Source organism: Rhodamnia argentea, chromosome 4 (genome assembly GCF_020921035.1).
Source record: "Rhodamnia argentea isolate NSW1041297 chromosome 4, ASM2092103v1, whole genome shotgun sequence".
NCBI lineage: Eukaryota > Viridiplantae > Streptophyta > Magnoliopsida > Myrtales > Myrtaceae > Rhodamnia > Rhodamnia argentea.
The window spans coordinates 22,051,409-22,069,087 of NC_063153.1; the positions used below are offsets into that span (position 1 = coordinate 22,051,409).

Consider the following 17,679-nt stretch of genomic DNA (forward strand, 5'->3'; position numbering starts at 1 on the left):
GCCAACGAACTGAACCCTCGCCATCTTCCAGCTCTCTGCCTTGCCTCTACGACAGCTCTCGTCAATGATCGGCCAGAGGCTAGTGTACCTCAATCTGAAAAGGGTTTTTAGTGATTCCCAACGGTGGAGGAGCAAGGTAGACATGGCCAATATTAAACCGGAGCCCGGAACTGGAACCGGCCTTCAAGGGCCGGTTACGGTTCCGACCCGTTAAAAAAAAAAAAAAAAAGGGAGAAGGCCCGAGAAAGAGAGTTATTGGGCTTAGGAACCGGCCACCTCTAGAGCGAGGTCACCTCTTACATTGTTTCTTATTATTTTAATCCTTCATTTTGTTTTAAAAATGTTCTGTTTTCTATCGGTAAACGAAAACACTTCTCCAACAAAAAAAAAAAAAACGGAAACACTTCCGTGAGTCGAGAACTGTATTAATAAGAAAAATGGAGGATTCAATGGGATGAAATTGCAAGAGTTAGGAGATGGAAAACTAGTTTTAACCCTCCAACAACGTTCAATTCAACCCTTCCAACTTTGAATTTTCCATCCAAATGACTGTGAACGAGAATCAAAGAGTCAACCTTCTATCTATCTGGAACCTTAATTAATTAACTAATTAAGTATAATGAAGTCTGCTAATGGTCGATATTAAGATTAGAAGGACAATCCAATCTCCTCCTCTGCCACAATTTGGCTCGCGAGCAGGCGAACCAGACCGGCCTCTCCCCCGCTGTCTACCTTTGACCCACATTCGCATGTTTCGTCATTCGGAGCACACGAAGTCTCTCCTTGTTCGTCATCCTCTCCGATGCTGAGAGACCTCCATTAAAGTACCCCAGCAATAGCATTTATCAAAAAGGTGTCATTTTTTTTTTTTGGGTGTGAATAAAAATTGGTCAATAAAATCTTTCTTGTCTCCACCTCTCGCTCTCTCGCCGAAGCTAAGTGCCCTCTTCTTCTTCTTGGTTATGGCCGCCTAAGCGCTCCCTCTCCCTCTCTCACTACCCGTTTCGGTCTCTCGATCATCGCCGCTTCCTCCGAAGGTAAAATTCCTGTGCCCGCGATCGATTTCGGTTCAGCTTTGGAAGATCAATGGAATTCATTTCTATTTCGTTTCCGTCTGTTCTTTCATGACTAAGCTGCTTTTTTTTTTTTTTTTGGCTTTTCAGATGTTCCCTTTTTCGTTGGTAGCTTCTTATCATGCGCTTGAATTGTTGTTCTTGCGAGTCGTTTGTCAATTCCCATGTTCTGCGGATGGTCGATGCTCGCGAGGGGGACGGAGTTTCTGAGCTTTTTTCCTTTATCTTTTTTTCCCTTGAAAGCTCGATTACTTTCCTCGCGAGCTTATTTCAAGAGCTTGTTTCGATCGTGTAGGAAGATTTTCTTTCTCGCGTATGCTCATCTTTAGATTGATTGTTCCGTTTCGTGAATTGGAATCTTCACTGTGCTGTTTAGAGGGTGGCTGATCCTTTGGAAACACCCATTTGTTGTGTGCTTTTGTTTCTTTCTCTACTATTGGTTGGGCATCATTCATTTCTTTTAATGGAATACGGCATGTAATTGGTGGGCTGTGAACAGAGTAATATGATAGTCCCTGAAGCCTGAACTAAGATTGCAAGCTGAAAGACAGTAAGAGAATTAGGTGTTCTGGTCCTGTTATTTCTCGATGTTTGTTTACTTTCGAGTGCAAATTTTCATGAAATGAATGAAATATCTAGAAATTTTGGAGAGGAGCGGCAACTGCTTTCTCAGTGTGCTGATCCGGGTGTTGAAAATTGTTTCTGTCGATCTTTTTCTTTTTTGATGAGATTCTACTTTCCGTTGCTTTTTTAAGGAGTAAACTCATCTATTAGATGGGCTTTTGAAATTTGATGCACATTGAAATCAGTTGGTAGTAAAGGGATTTCGAGAAGTTTTGATGCTACTTCCTATGTATGATAGAGACCTTTTGTACGCCATACTTGCCCTTAATTCCATCATTCTCTGGCAGCATTTCTTGAAAACCGTAACCTGTTGATCCACCCAATGATCATTCAATTACTTATATACACTGGTTATTGTTCAGGAATTATTTCCTCTCTGTAAATTCAGAAAGTTGGAGTCTGTAGTGGTCTTGTTCATTTTGACCTCTCTAGCTGTTAATATTGAATGTTCTCTTAGGAGAAATTCTGATGATGGCAAGAGATGAAGATTCAGGTAGTCCAGGGTGGAGTGCTTCATTTTTCATGCAAACCACAGAAGACATAGCTAGAGCTGTTGCGGCAGCAGCTGCTGCTGCCACCGCAGCTCATTCCCCACGGCCATCTGTTGTCTATTCATCCAAAGACGATAGCAGCAGCCAACTTCAGAAAATACAACGGCATGTTTCACGGGTGTTAAAAGGATTTTCAACTCCACCTGAGGTGAAATATGCGACTTACAACCCAGAAGTTCTAACAAGCCAAAAGCGACAATGGGCAAGCTGTCAGTTGCAGTACTTGGTATGCTCTTCTGGGCAGCAAATTCCTCTGTCTCTGTCTGTCTCTGTGTCTGTCTCTGTCTCTGTCTCGGTCTTTCTCTCTCTCTGATGTGTTAAAGTGTTGTTCCTTTGCCTTAAGTCGTGTTCTATGTCACTCACTCTCTCTCTCTCTCTCTCATTTGTAAGTGTCAATCCTTTGCCTTAAGTCGTGTTCTATGTCATTGTGCTTGCTGAATGGCATTAGAATATTAGATGCAGCTAAGGCTGAGATTTGGCTTCGCATTAATATTTGATCTGTATGTGTTCAAGTAGCACATAAACTATAAGCAGCTCTTTCATTGCATATCGTGGTGTTCATGCTGTTAACTGTGCAGGACCATAGGTCCATAAGAGAGCCATCGAGGCTCTTTGAGAGCATGGTGGTTGTTGGCCTTCATCCTAACTGTGACACTCAGGCTCTCCAAAAGAGATACGTTGCAAGAAAATTTGAAGGTACTGGGAAACTACGAAATAGTTTAAGCGGTCATCAATCTCGTGTAGAGCCAAACATTGAACCTCAGGTTCCCCTCCTCAACTTGATTCTCTAATGCGTCTCCTAAACACATGCAACCAATGTTTGACATGAATTGTCTTTTTTAGGTTTTATTTGTCTACCCTCCAGAAAAGCCGCTACCACTCAAATACAAGGATCTTCTTTCCTTTTGCTTCCCTGGAGGTGTAGAGGTAAGATTTATTTTTGATGTTTCTTTTGCTGATATGGGAAAGTTCCTTTTCTCCCTTCCTCCTTTTTTTTTTTCCTTAATCAGTGGGACATTGACTTTCTATTCTCTTTCCTTGTTGATTATCAAGTGTTCGTTTTCAACTTGTGGCTTATTTGGATTTCTATTGACTGGCTTCTTTATTGACCACTTTGACGAGGATAGTCTTCAACCAACCAATAATAGGATCAAACCAGTGTGAACTGTTCCTGGTACAGGTTTATGAGATGGAAAGAAGTTGGCCTAGTCTGCCACTTTTGCCACTTCAGGGGTAATCCTAATTAGTCTTAGAAAAGGTTGCTAACCTTTGAACTACTCTGTGGGAATCTGAAGCTGCAAAATTCATAGACAATTCCCCTCTCAGTTTGTGAAAATCTGAACTTTCAAAGTTCTCAACTGCTTGGAATTTGAAGGAAGATATTGCAACTTCCCCTTTATTTCAATGTTTTAGTGTGGAATACTTGCATATGCTGTTTGGGCCTTGGTATTTCTTAAGACTGTTATTTTACTATACTAAGGACAGACGCAGAGCAGACCAGCTTGTGATAGTTCTTTGATATGATGTAGGTTAATGCTGTCGAGAGAACTCCTAGCATGAGTGAATTGAATGAAATACTTCTTGGACAGGTACTACTGCTGCATCCCTCACTTTCATGTTATCATGTAAGAGTTCTTTGCATGGACAAAGTCATGCTCATGTCCTGCCATATTGTTTAAATTAATCATATAAGGAGCCCTTTGCTCAGCTGAAGAGACTGATGATGTATTCCTTTGTTGTGTTCTTATCTGAGGTGTATAACTTAGAGCCCTCGATGAATTGCATATTTGCTGGGCAACTTTTATCTCCATATAACAGCCTCTGGGCTACAGTTGTTAATTTATTTCTTAGGAAAATTTTACTGCATGGTGCTATGATTATATCTTTCTGTGTGTTACATGTCAATTTGTCCTTTCAGTATCTCTCCTGACTAGCAGTGATTTTTCATACAGGAACACTTGAAACAAAGTGATCTGTCATTTGTGTTCCGCTTACAGGTAAACTATTTTCTCCAATGGCTCATTGCATATATCTTCCGAGTCATCAGAATCATCACTGATGATAAAATAAGTTACGAATTCTCTGTTTACTTTGCTCATTTGGAAGTCATATTACTCAATTTGTACATGAATATTCAACTTAACATACAGAATATTCATAGTGCATTCAGTGAGAATCATATGGCCACTACCATTAGCTCATCAATGAAATCTTTAGTTGCAGAAGTTGTTATCTTTCCCAGAAGGTTGGTGTTGGTGCTTAAATCCTTTCAATGATTTCTTCTTGTGTAGCCATTCTGGTATTGCATCCGTGAGGCGCAGTATTGAGTTGATAATTTGCTTTGAAGTTTGTCAAATCCTGGAATTTATTTCACTTTTTGCAGAAGTGGTCGCTTATATAATGTGAAAAGAACAGGCAGAGCTTTTCTGGTAGCAGAATATAATGGCAATCCTCTATAATTCCAGTCTAGGATGCCTTCTACTTGCTGGATTATTGTGCAATTTTCTGCTGGGGGAGGCTTTGGTTAATTGTTTGAAATTAAATGTTTTTTGGCTGAGATACTGAGTCTTTGACCAGCTTAATACTGGGATTGAGGAACACTCAAGCTTTGCTTTGGGGTTCTAGCTTCTAGTTTGTGCTTTATTTGTTTTTTCAGTTATCATATGTTGGAGTTTGATATGTAGGCACTTCAACCTTCATAAGCCTACAATAAGATTTTTCAACATTGCAATCGCTCTGAAATTAGGTTCGACTGTTTCCATGCACAATTGTCTTAGATAGCATCAATCTCTTGCCATTCCTTATTGTGCTGCTCGTGAGAGAAAATCACTGCGAGGAGTTGGAGTGGAGCTAAATAGCACGACTGTGGGAGAGGAAAGCAGTTTTAAGGCAGCCCCCTAAATTGATGAAAGTGGAGCAAACGGAGAGGTTTAACCAGATGGTTTCTGTTATTAAGTATGATGTAGATAGTTTACATGATAAAGCTTATGGGCAATGTTGTCTATTTGATTGATTGTGCCTTCCAGTACCATTGGTACTGGGCCATTGGTTGCTGTGTTGCCACTTTTGTAGTTCCACTTTGATTTATGTCTAGTATATGCTGCACTCACACATGATTTTGTCCTTTAGGTAGCTGATGATTCAACTATGTATGGTTGCTGTGTGCTGGTGGACGAGTTGTTGCAGCGACCATCTGGATTGATTTCAATGATATCGGATAAACAATTACGCCCTTCGTTGAGCCGTCATATATTAACCACGCGCAGATGTTATTGCATTCTCTCAAGACTTCCATTTTTTGAGTTGCATTTTCGAGTTTTAAATAGGTACTTTTACATGTGACGCGTCATTAGCCTTTCAGTAGATGTATATCATGTGGATAATGTACAAACAATAGGATTGTTATGTCGAACTTGCTCTTGTTGGAGATTATATGCCCGATAGGCTTAATTGTAAAAATGCGTTCACAAATTACTGGAAGGATCAACAAAAGATATCAGGAGCTTCAAATCAAAGTCAAAGGATTGTTGTATTGAAGATTTCGGGCCTTTGTATTGCTGAAGCAATTGCATGATGGTGTTAACTGGGTTGGTTCAAGACTGGAACAGATTAAATTTATTTGAGCATGAGTGTTCGGTTTATTGTGAGCATATTATCAAACTGAATAACAGATGCTTTGTTTCATCATAAACCACTAGTGAACGAAACTTGATAGAAAATCTTTAACTTGATTGCTGGTCTGATCAATCTATGAAACTTGATTGTCTATGCTATGTGGCTTATGAGTGCTTATCATGCCATTCTTAATATTCCTGTAGCATCTTCACGGAAGAAAGGTTGGAACGGTTGACAAAAGGTATTGTCGACTTAACTATGGAATATTCAGAAGGTAATAAAGAAGAAGGATATCCAGAGGAAAAGTTAGATGCCATGTCACTTAAGCATGGAGATGCAGAGGACATGATAAATGAAACTTCTGGGCCTTCTGAATTGGGTTTTGGAAATTCTGATCCTGAAATAGTGAGTGGTAATGTAAACCACATTGAGTGTCGAATTCATGAAGCAGAATCTAGCTTGCCAAGTAAAGCAAGTGATGATAAGGTGATTACAACAGAAAATGAAGCCGAGGAAACTATAACCAGAAAGGAAGCTACTGCAATTGCCGCTGAAAGTTGTGATGCATATGCTGACGATTTTGTGACTAACAAACAAACACCTGAGAAGCGTTTGCCAAGTTCTGTGCTGCCACTTCTGCGTTATTATCATTATGAAAGCTCGGAATCTTCTTCCAGGTAGATGATTATTGAATCCCATGATCTCTTTTAGACTTTGATGCTGTACTTGTATTTCGGTGAAGATTGGATTATTTATTCTGCATGATCTTGACCTAGTCAGATATCCGAAGTTATTTCTGTGTGTTGTGCACATGCACAGTGGTGTCATCTCCTGTTGCCTTGGTGTTGAATCCCTTGATCTGACCTTTGTGGGCTTTTACAAATTCTTTTACATTCGTTTCTGCTTAAAGCTTCTCGTCCTTCCATTTAATTCTTAATTCATCTTTCCTTATGGCCAGATACTTATTTATTCTTGTGGCACATTTGTAATTAGAATGACATTTTGTGCTACTTCCGCAATGCGATCTAAACGATTCACTACAGCTTCCAGGGCTCTCCAATTGATGATAGGAACTTTAGAAGTGATATTGATGATACAGAGACAGAAGAAGCATCCATATCTGGCCAGGAAGATACAAGTGACCACACCGATATTCTTGAATGGGCTAAGGTTTGAATAGTCCATGTCCTTGTCATGTATCCAATGCAAATGTTCTACTCCAACAACATGTGTTGCTATTTGAATCTGTTTCCCAATTTTTCCAGGCAAACAGCTATGGATTATTACAGATTGTTTGTGAGTACTACAAGTTACGTTGCCCTGCAAGGGGTTCAACAATTAGGTTTCACCCATTGGAACACCTTCATCCTATAGAATACCATCGGCCAAATGAAACGGTACTAAGGATAGCTGGTTCCACTATTGATTTGAGATCATGTAATACAAGTCTGGAACTAGCAGAGGTATATTGTTTTTGTAGAAATTTTCTGGTTTTGTGTGAATTCATTGCAATACTACATTAAATTGTGGGATGTGGTTCCTAGCTTGTTTAGCCGGGTTTTTTGCTATTTTCAACATAGTAGGCCATTTAAATCTAAATTGTTGGCCTAGTTCAGGCACACAATGCCCTCTTGGTGGAGGAGGAAGCAACTGCATTATCAATATGGACCATTGCTTGCATATGTGGCTCACTGCGACTTGAGAATGTAAGTATTTTTCTCTTTTATTATTGCATAGGTTTTTCCAGCACACATACAGATTTTCGCTGCACATGCATTTCCGCTTTTACATGATAGATAACACACACTGTCCTACACACAGGAGAGTTGATGTCTACGTTTATGTATGCACGTTTGGTGTATTCATCTAACCATAGATTTACGTGTGTCCATGTACATGCACATTTATATGTGTATGTACGCTTGTTGCTGCATCCATCTAACCATGACTCCATGTTAATTTGAGAATTGACGTGCACAAACTTGTGCTGAAGAAAAAGCTGTGACTGAATACTTTTGGAGTATAAATAGCAAATTTTGAGCCTATCTTTGCCTGCTTTGCTTCTTCGTGCAGTCTTCTCATAGCTGACATAGTCATATTACAAGGAAGAAGTTACTACTAGAATCCATACGAGTTTCTTTTTACTATGACAAGGAGAATGAAAGGGTCCAATGCACATCAGTGGGAATAATATTCTTGTATGCATCATCTACTCTTGGTCTTGTAGTATACGATCAAAATATTTGGTGTTCAAGTCATATTCTGCATCAGCTACTGTTAATATAGTTGAAACACTTGTCCAGTATGACCTCAAAATAGGAAGTCTGAGAACTGATCATTTGCTTATGATCTCAAAGTGGGAAGTCTGAGAACTGATTATTTGCTTGTTCTGCAGGTGCTAACTTTGTTTGCTGGAGCACTTCTGGAGAAGCAGATTGTGGTTGTTTGCTCCAATTTGGTATGTCCAAGGCCATGTGTGAATGGTTCTTGGTCTCATAGTTCTTACTTTGAAGATCTCTTTGTCAGGCTAGCTTTTCCACCTACGTGAATATGGTTCCTCCCAGTATTTTTTTCCTTCATTTCCGATTGGGCCGGATTTGCGAGGCCCTTGTCTTATAATAGAGAGATTGCAAATTTGTATCTGTATGAAACGGCATCTAAAAGTAAGCAACAGTGTTAGGATATTTAATTGCCAAACTGTCGGAGTAACACTTTTTGTAAGACAATACTTTCATTTGCTTTATAGAGGTGCTAATTGTAAGTTCTATTTATAGTTTCGTTTATGCAATGTGCAGGGGATTTTATCTGCATTGGTCTTGTCAGTGATCCCTCTCATTCGTCCCTACCAGTGGCAGAGCCTTTTGATGCCGGTATGGGGTTCTTAAATTGTCATTAGTTTTTTTTTTTGTCTTCTCTTTTTTTTAAAAAACAATCATCAGAATTTTTTCTTCCCTTTATCTTCTAATTGGATGAGAAAACTCCAGGTTTTACCAAATGACATGTTGGAATTTTTGGATGCTCCCGTCCCTTATATAGTAAGTATTTTTTTTTTGGCAAGTAATCATTACTGTTAGAGGAGTAATATATGAACATGGTCTTGGTGATGCTTGCTATATTGTCGTTTGCAATAGATCCATTGTCTGTGACTTTCTGGTGTCTAATTCTTATACCGATGAACTGAATTGCACCGAAGGGAAACAAGATAGAAACAGGAAAAATGTTTCAAACAGTTCTCTTTTAAGTTGGATATAGTGGATGTGCGGCTAAAACTCCTTTTGCATTAGAATTTGCTCTATTGCAGCTATTACTTGAGCAAAATTCATAGTCTTGATTTCCACATACGTCAACTCCATGCAGGAAGACATAAGTATTTGATCATTGTTGAGTTTGATTGACCTGCCTAACCTTTTTTCTGCCTTTTATATTCTTCTTATAAGTATTTGATCATTGTTGAGTTTGATTGACCTGCCTAACCTTTTTTCTGCCTTTTATATTCTTCTTATAAGTATTTGATCATTGTTGAGATTGATTGACCTGCCTAACCTTCTATCTGCCTTTTGTATTCTTCTTTATGTTAATATTCTTCCTGATTTCTTATTTGACACTGGGACTGCCATTTGTAGGTTGGCGTAAAGAACAAAACATCTGATGTTCAGTCGAAAATTGCCAATGTCGTTCTGGTTGATGCTAACAAGAATCAGGTAGAGATCTTCCCACGCAATTGGATTTGTCGCTAACTGAATGATTGCATGCGATCCTGTTGAAATGGATACTTTATGGAGAACTAGCTTATGGTTGTAGAATTACCTTCGGCAGAGTTCACAAGTTCAATAGAAAAGTGACTACATGTATATAATTGCTGATGTACATTAGGGCTTGTTCGTTACACTTCGATTGGCTCCAAAAAACTAATAGCTTTGCATTTGGTTTTAATAAAGTATAGCCTGCTTTGGGGTGGTTCATATATGTGCGGTTTTTTTCTATCTACAGTAGGTACTAAGTGGGGCTTTAACTGCTTCTTTTACTCCTCGACAATGTGAGAACTCATGTGATTTGAAAGGGCAGGGAGAATTGCTGTGTGGGTTTTTTGTTTGTACATCGGTGCATCACGTAACTGCTCTTATAGCCTCTCTGCATGCAACTTGCTTCTGTTCTTCTGATCCAATGTTTCGGTTAAATTTTGTGGTTTTATTTTTTGAGGCCATATCATTTCACCGTTTATAGTTTGTTCAATTTATGTTTTAGGTGAAGTCACCTTCAATTCCGCAGCTACCCAAGCACAAGGAGTTATTTTCATCCTTAGGTCCATATCATGCGAGGCTAGTGGGAGAGAGTTTTTTGGGGAGGAAGAGGCCAATGTACGAATGCACAGACGTGCAGGTGTGCTCTCCTTGAAATTTTCACCTCCATAAGCGGGCATGCATGAGTGAGGAAATTTGCATCAGTTCTATACGTACAGCTTGTAAATCTTTGCAAGATAACACGTATCATGTTTGCTATTATTACACGATCGTAAAAAGCTTTCTGCATGTTATCATCTTTTGAAATACATCAGAACATCGTCTCTTATGAATTAAAAGCTGGTTTCAATTTTCAGGGTAAGTGGAGTATATAGTAAAACATAAAGCAATGTCATTGGGCTATTTCCGCTGTGGTAGAGCGAATAAAACTTTTGGATCTACCTATCTGAAGTTTGAATTCTTTTTGCTATTCATTCATCGTCGAAAACATTTTCTGGTCTTGTGGATCCTTGTATTGTTTCAACACCCTATCCACCACTTCGAGTCCATGACTACATGCAATGGTCTCTCTCTCTTTGACATGGCTATCGCTGTTAAGCTGTCATTTTGCTTTCCAGTTAATTATGTCCTCATAAGTTTTTGAAGATTCACCAAGTGTTGTGGACCTTGATATTCCCCTGAAGTCTTCAGCATATGATTTTGTGTCATGGCTTGAAAATCTCAGCAATTGTGTATCTTGCAACTGCCTTATTTGTCCATGGAATACTTTTAATCGTTATGGTAATTGTTGTCTCCCTGTGTATATTTGTCACTTGTAGATTGAAGCAGCGAAAGGTTTCTTGTCGGTGTTACGATCTTATCTGGATTCACTTTGCTCTAATTTACGCTCACACACAATTACAAATGTGCAGTCCAACGACGACAAGGTTAGTGTCTTTTTTCCAGCTTTGAATGTTTAGAAACTCTCACTAGTGCAATTTTTTTTTTCTTTTTTGGCCACTTGTTGAGAATGATGATTCACACACTACTTCGTTCTATATGCTGTCAGAAGTGGGGTTCAACCCCTCAATCTCGTACTCTTAACATAATAGTGGTCGACCTTCTTAGAAGAGGGGTCGACCTTGTCTAACAGGAGGGGTTTTTTTTTTTTTTGGTTGAAACAGGATGAGGTTCAAAGAAAACCTTGAAAAGTAAGGGCTATGTGTCGATATTGACCTTGGATTTCTCCTTAAATTTGTAGGTATCCTTGCTTCTTAAGGAAAGTTTTATTGACTCTTTCCCTTATCGCGATCGACCATTTATGAAGGTGTGTTTCTGAGTTTCTCGACTTGTTTATGCTAATTGGGATAATTAATGCAGTTTTTCAGTCTTGTGATATTTACAGCAACAACGATGTAACTGGCCAACTTTATCCTTGCACTATTACATGTTTCATGCGCGAACCATCTGATGTTCGGCTTTCATCCTTTTTTGTGCCGTTTACAGCTTTTCGTGGACACACAGCTCTTCTCTGTACATACAGATCTCGTTCTTTCTTTCTTCCAGAAGGACTAGTGCTTCCATGCACGTTGCCGGGCCATTAAATGTAGAATGCCTAGGGCAACCTCGAGAGCTAGTTGAGACGTGTGTTTGTTGAGCTAGTTGAGAAGTGTGTGTTTGTCTATGCTCTCATTATTTTCTTCTTCCTTTGAGATGTTCAGCCTCACGGGCTGCAAAGAAATATATGAATATGTACAAGCATGTACTAGCGTCAGATCACATTATTCCATGTCCGGTGATAAGGTTGCAGCAATCCGGCGTGAATGAGTAGTCGACGTTCTCGTTAAAAGCCGCGTTTATCTTTGATGATCTGGAGGGATCAAGTAATTCCTTTCTCTAGAGTTTTTCCAGCGTGCAAATTTGGAGTTCCAAACTTAAAAACTTCTGTGAATAGATGCTTCAAATGTTAAGAGCAACCGAAGTGGAGATCGGGTAGATATGTAGGATGTGTGGCAAAGACTCCGCAATCTGCAAGAACTCTTTCTTTTTTTTCTTTTCAATGAAGTTTATACGGGTTGCTTTTTTGAGAATTCTGCAGATTTAATCATAAGGACCCCTGTATTTATTGTGAATCCTGAAGTCAGATGTTGACCGAGTTGATCAGTGCGACTTTCTAATATTGGGTACTTTCAGTTTCAGAATCTTCACTGGGTTTTTCTGTGTCTTCTTTTCCAATTCATTTGGAATTAAAAGTCATTATATATTTACGAATGAGATTGATCTACTGTTCTTAGGGTCGCTGATTTTTTATTTACTAGGTTTGGAAAGCTAAAGAACAGTGGATCATGGGGGCAGAAGAGAGTTATTGCTCCTCATAAACAAAAGAAATGTTGAAAGTTCTAAGTCCGCGATCATGTGAGGCGAGTTGACTGGTAACTGTCCGAGACTGATTAGATTGAGTTTGGTTCGGCAGACTCGGAAATGTTCGGTTTTGCTCACCTGGATCAGAATTATGTAGCCCCACAGTCTCTCTTCCAACGTCTCTGCAATTTTCGCTAGAGATGGTCATTCTGGGAACTTGGTCGAAAGGCTTCGGGCTTAGTCCATCGGGAATCGTATAAGAGACGGGGAACGATCCGATATCGTATCTAATGTCTTATGCTTATGATTGCGCATACTACGCATGTATTACGGAAGCACAAATACAAGCCAAGGCAATCGGGGACACGAAAATAATGTCTCTGGTCCCATGATGAGCTTCACTGCGTTGGAAGAATTTACTTTGGGGTTTTGCTGTTCTGGGTGTCGAAAGGAAAGGCCAGATGGTGGGTCATAGTGGGTACTTTGTACCATGAAAAGGTGAAATTGCATGTGTTTGAGCCTGCCATGAGAGGAGACCCAGTGCCCTGCTTCTTCTCTGTTCTCTCTTTGAACTTTGTCCCAACCTTACATTCTAAGCATTGCCCTCCAAAGGGCCATTGAATGCATTCAAACCCTCTTAACACACACACCCCACACCCCCTCTCCAACCAAAAAAATAAAATAAAATTCAATTTAAGCCCTCTCGCTTCACTTTTTTTTTTTTTCTTTGGGCTCTCAAAGCTGTTGAATGTCTGAAAATGTCAACAACATATTACATGCCCATTAACCAAGAATCTTAGGTTGAATGCTTAGTAGTGGGGAATGGACTAACCATAAAGTCATGAAATGATATTGCGTTGCTTCCCCCCATCAATGAATTCCATGCAAATATATAATTTAAGGCTCTTGAACTTGTGCATGAATCATCACCACCTGAAAAATGTCGGGTGTCACTCATTCTTTTTTGGAACAATGTAGCAATTCAGAAAAAAAAAAAAAAAAGCTAATTTTAATTTAAGTGTTGTGAAAACTCGAGTAGGAAATAGAAAGTCAAACCGAAAATATACGACCTAACAAAAAAGATGTTAGACAATGCAATGGCCAACAACGAGTTTGCGTGTGTTGGCACATCAATCCCGTAATGGTTTGTTACAACGAGCGCCTTTATCCACCTTCTTTTTCTTCTTTTGAACTGAATTAAGTTGACAATCTCCACCTATTAACTTACCATCGATCGAAAAAAAAAAAAACTTTTCAATTGATGATATTAGATTTGTTGACTGCTCTACACTACATCATTGGTCCGCTCCGAGACACTTTTGAACTCATTATCAGAGTCATTTTTTTTTGTGGGTTTATTTCAAGTGATACAATGAAGCGAGATTTACATAAGGAGCGATCTGTTGGCTTAGATAGGTAAGAGGAAATTTTTTGTGCCTTGTATCAAATTAGAAAAGGACCATTAATCCACTAAAACCCAACCTTTGCAAGGGTGTTTGTCACACGACCCTGAAGAAATCCTCAAAAAACCCAATTCCTTGATTGATCTTCTTTTCCTAAAGCCTGCTAAACAATGATGACTCCCCCTAGCCTGTCCAAGATGGTGATGAAGCAGGAACATCATTGAAACACAAAAAACCCATTTCCCTTCCCCCTTCCTAAGTTTCATGACTCTTTTATCAGAAAGCAGAAGAAGGGGCCAGACACTGCATATATCCTTTTCTAAGTTTCCCAAATTGAAAAAGGTCAAAACGTAAGTGGGGTTTTTGCTGCCCACTTGTGTTTGTGGGTGTGGGAAGTGAAAAAGGAACATGCCCAAAAAAGAGAACAAAAATTAAAGAAAATGAAGAAGGAAAAAGATGGAAGAAAAGTAAAAGAGTTAGTAGCAGTAAAAGCTGTCAACCACCCGTACAATCTTTTCTCAGTCTGTGCATTTGCTTCGGGCACCAACTCATATAATATTTTCACTCCCCCCAGACAGCCTTTCTCTTTTGTTTTTTCGGCTTAAGACATACTTTTTTTTTCCTATACAATAATCACTGCATAAAACGATTCAACAGACTCTTAATTAAGCATTGATATATGTTTGAATTCTGTTAAGGAGTGCCTTCAGACAACAGGCCCTTGTTTAGTACGTGTCATTTAGATACTAAAAGAGTAATAATTTCTGAAGCAAGAATTAGTAAGGTCTCTCTTTTTTTTTTTTGGCTTGAGCTCTCTCTCTCTCTTTCTCTCTCTCACACGCACATAGTGTTTTAGTTTATGGATTTCTGTAGAGAGATGTCAGAGACAAGAGCTGCCACAGAGGCAGCTTAGCTGCAGGACCAGGAGCTGCAGAGATGTTGCAGTCATAATATGTGCACAGACTCTCTCTCTCACACACACCGAAACGTTAATAAGTCACTTGCACAGGGAAGAGAGAGAAAAAGAGAGATGTTGCAGCACTGTAATCAGAACCATGAGTTTTATCCATGTACAGAAGATTCTGCAGCCCAATGGTCCCTGAAATAAATATACCTACTCTACTCCCTTCCTCCAAAGCCCAAAAACTGATCTCTCTCTCTCTCTCTCTCTCTCTCTTCTCTCTCTCTCTTATTTGTTGGTTCTTGCTTTGTATTTCTTCGAACTTTTGCTTGCTTCCTTCAGTTTGTGGGCTTGCGCATATCGTGTATGTGCATACGATGAGTGGTGGAATGAGCAGCAGATTCCCCTTCACAGCCTCACAATGGCAAGAGCTGGAGCACCAAGCCCTCATCTACAAGTACCTCATCTCTGGCATCCCAATCCCTCCTGACCTCCTCTTCTCCCTCAAGAGAAGCCCCTCCTGCTTTGACTCCTCCGCTTTCTCTCCCAAGTTCCTGTCTCACCAGCCCCAACATGGTACTCTCTCTCTCTCTCTCTCTCTCTCCAACACCAACAATCCTTTTCTTTTGTTTGTCTTGTCCTCGGTTTTATCTTTGCTTTTGAACTTTTGGTCTTCTGTTTTTTTTTCTCTGGGTTTTTTCTTTTTCTTTTTGGGCTTTTGCTGTTTGTGGTCCCTTTTTTGGCTCAGAACTGATGGTTCTCTTTCTTTTGTTGGTATGGTCGTGTTCTCGTTACTGGGTGCAGTGGGATGGAACTGTTTCCAAATGGGTCTGGGGAAGAAGATAGACCCAGAGCCAGGGAGGTGCAGAAGAACAGATGGGAAGAAGTGGAGGTGCTCTAAAGAGGCCTACCCAGATTCCAAGTACTGCGAGAGGCACATGCACAGAGGCAAGAACCGTTCAAGAAAGCCTGTGGAAGTTCTGTCATCAATCTCATCTGCTTCACCAACCCCAACACCGATTCCATCAATCGCCCCCTCCAATAAAAGCCCCTATTACCCTCACAGTCCAGCCACAAACAACCCTCAGTCCCTCTCCTCTCTCTCCAGCGCCGACCATTCCCACCACAACCATCCTCACCATTCTTATTACTTCTCTTCTTCAAGGCCTCCTGGGAACATCGCCTTGTCTGCGCAGGACAGCACCACCACCAACTTCCTTCTCGACGCCGGCTCATATTCCCAAAGCAGCCAAGACTTCAGGTTACTTGTCTTGTGAAACTGAAAAATTTGGAATTTTTCTCAAAGATTTGTTGCTGATGTGGGCGAGGTATGTCTCTTGCTTATGTGGGGAAGGAAAAACAGGTACCTTTACGGGCTGAAGGAGAACCATGTGGATGAGCATGCCTTCTTTGCAGAGCCAAGTGGGAGCATGAGGAGCTTCTCTGGTTCATCCATGGACGACTCTTGGCAGCTCACGCCGCTCACCATGAGCTCTTCCTCGAAGCAGAGGAGTTGCTCGGCCTTGGAGAGCGACTACTCCTACTTGCAGCTTCAGAGCCTGAGGGATGTGTCGAAGCACTACAAGCAAGACGTGAAGTGCGAGCTGATGATGCCCATGAAGATGGAGAGAGATGAGGAGGAGCCCCAGACGACGATCCACAGGTTCTTCGATGACGGGCCCATGAAGAGCAGAGACAACACTTCTTGGGTCGATGTGGAAGACAACAAGTCATCGAACAGCTCATCCATGTCGACGACCAAGCTGTCCATATCTATGCCCTCTTCCTCAAACGACTTCCCAGCATTCAATTCCAGAAGAAACTATGGTCAGCCACATTCCATCAACTTCATTTTCACGCTTAAAAGCAGGTTCTTGCTTTGAATGCTTGATTTAAAACAAGATGCTGAATGTCGCAATCTTGCCCGACATTTCTCATGCACTCAAGAAAACAAAAAGCATCTCTCTCTCTCTCTCTCTCTCTCTCTCTGTGCTAAGTGAGCTCAATCTTTGATTGCAGATGGTTGAGCCCTGAAAGGAATATTGTTTCTGGGGATCTGAAAGCTGTGGCTACTGTGTGGGTGTCTCCTGAGATCGGTTTGGAGTTTCATTTTCTTCCTGTAAGTTAAGTTGGGTGATTTTTCCCTTTTCCTTTTTTCTTGTTTTGCTTTGTTTTTTGGGTGGTGCTAGAGGTGAGTTGGGAGTTTGATTCCAAAGTTATGTTATATATTCGTTGCTTCATAGATCGAGAACAGTGCTTTAGTTACCAAATCTTTTGATGGTCCTTTCTCTACGTTCACTTTTTTTTTTTCTTTTTCTTTTATGATGGATCAGATCTTTTTAGGTGGGTGTTTTAGAATGGCAAGATTGTTTCTTGGCGAGGTGACATGTTGTAAGATCATGAGTTTCCCTTCTCTTCTGGGTTTCTTCTCATTTTTCATCGGTTTCGGTTGCTTTCGGAGTGGGGAACACAAAGACCAGCTTGTAATTATGGTCGGTAGGCCTAGATGGGCCCATTGTTTGGTCGTGTCGTTTCTGAGTTCTTATGATTCAGCCCATCCTGGTTGGTGCAGAGTGGGGCCCGCCACTGTTGTCATCAACCCAAGGCAATTTGCATTTTGGACACCAGCATCGACGTCCCTCTTTCATGCGTGGGGGGTCTCGGTTCATTTTCGAGCGTGCTCCTGAATCTGAAGCAACCCATGTTGAGTTAGCGTCGCGGCACCGCCTCACAATTTTTGTGCACAAAACAAGAATGAATTAATGATTCGCTTCCGAGCTTTCAATTTTTAATTGGTATTTTGAATCTTTATTATTAGTTTTAGATAAATTTTTACATGAAAATGATGTAATGCAAAGCCCCGGTTCCAAAGAAAAGCCCTTAATCTTCCGCGTTGGGTCTGTTCTTTTGCGCTAAATCGAATCAAGCACT

At 40.3% G+C, this 17,679-nt stretch overlaps 1 protein-coding gene and 1 pseudogene across 6 annotated transcripts; both read left to right on the top strand.

Moving 5' to 3' along the window:
* The first annotated feature begins 733 nt into the window (after positions 1–733).
* Positions 734–12,024, top strand: LOC115740701. Of its 6 annotated transcripts, XM_048276987.1 has the most exons (20): positions 740–1,037; positions 1,829–1,926; positions 2,155–2,474; positions 2,827–3,012; positions 3,092–3,175; positions 3,778–3,837; positions 4,201–4,245; positions 5,378–5,574; positions 6,067–6,540; positions 6,907–7,033; positions 7,129–7,326; positions 7,480–7,569; positions 8,259–8,321; positions 8,659–8,733; positions 8,848–8,898; positions 9,487–9,564; positions 10,109–10,243; positions 10,923–11,030; positions 11,345–11,410; positions 11,590–12,024. In XM_048276987.1, the coding sequence occupies exons 3-20, from the start codon at positions 2,166–2,168 to the stop codon at positions 11,656–11,658; spliced, it is 2,415 nt and encodes an 804-aa protein (XP_048132944.1). In that variant the 5' UTR covers positions 740–1,037; positions 1,829–1,926; positions 2,155–2,165; the 3' UTR covers positions 11,659–12,024. The 6 variants fall into 6 exon arrangements, with proteins under 6 accessions (XP_048132947.1, XP_048132948.1, XP_048132944.1 ...); XM_030674261.2 differs by lacking the exon at positions 1,829–1,926 and having other exon boundaries at positions 741–1,037; XM_048276988.1 differs by lacking the exon at positions 1,829–1,926 and having other exon boundaries at positions 741–1,037; positions 2,185–2,474.
* A 2,657-nt stretch (positions 12,025–14,681) lies between these two features.
* Positions 14,682–17,162, top strand: LOC115740702 (annotated as a pseudogene).
* Positions 17,163–17,679: the final 517 nt, after the last annotated feature.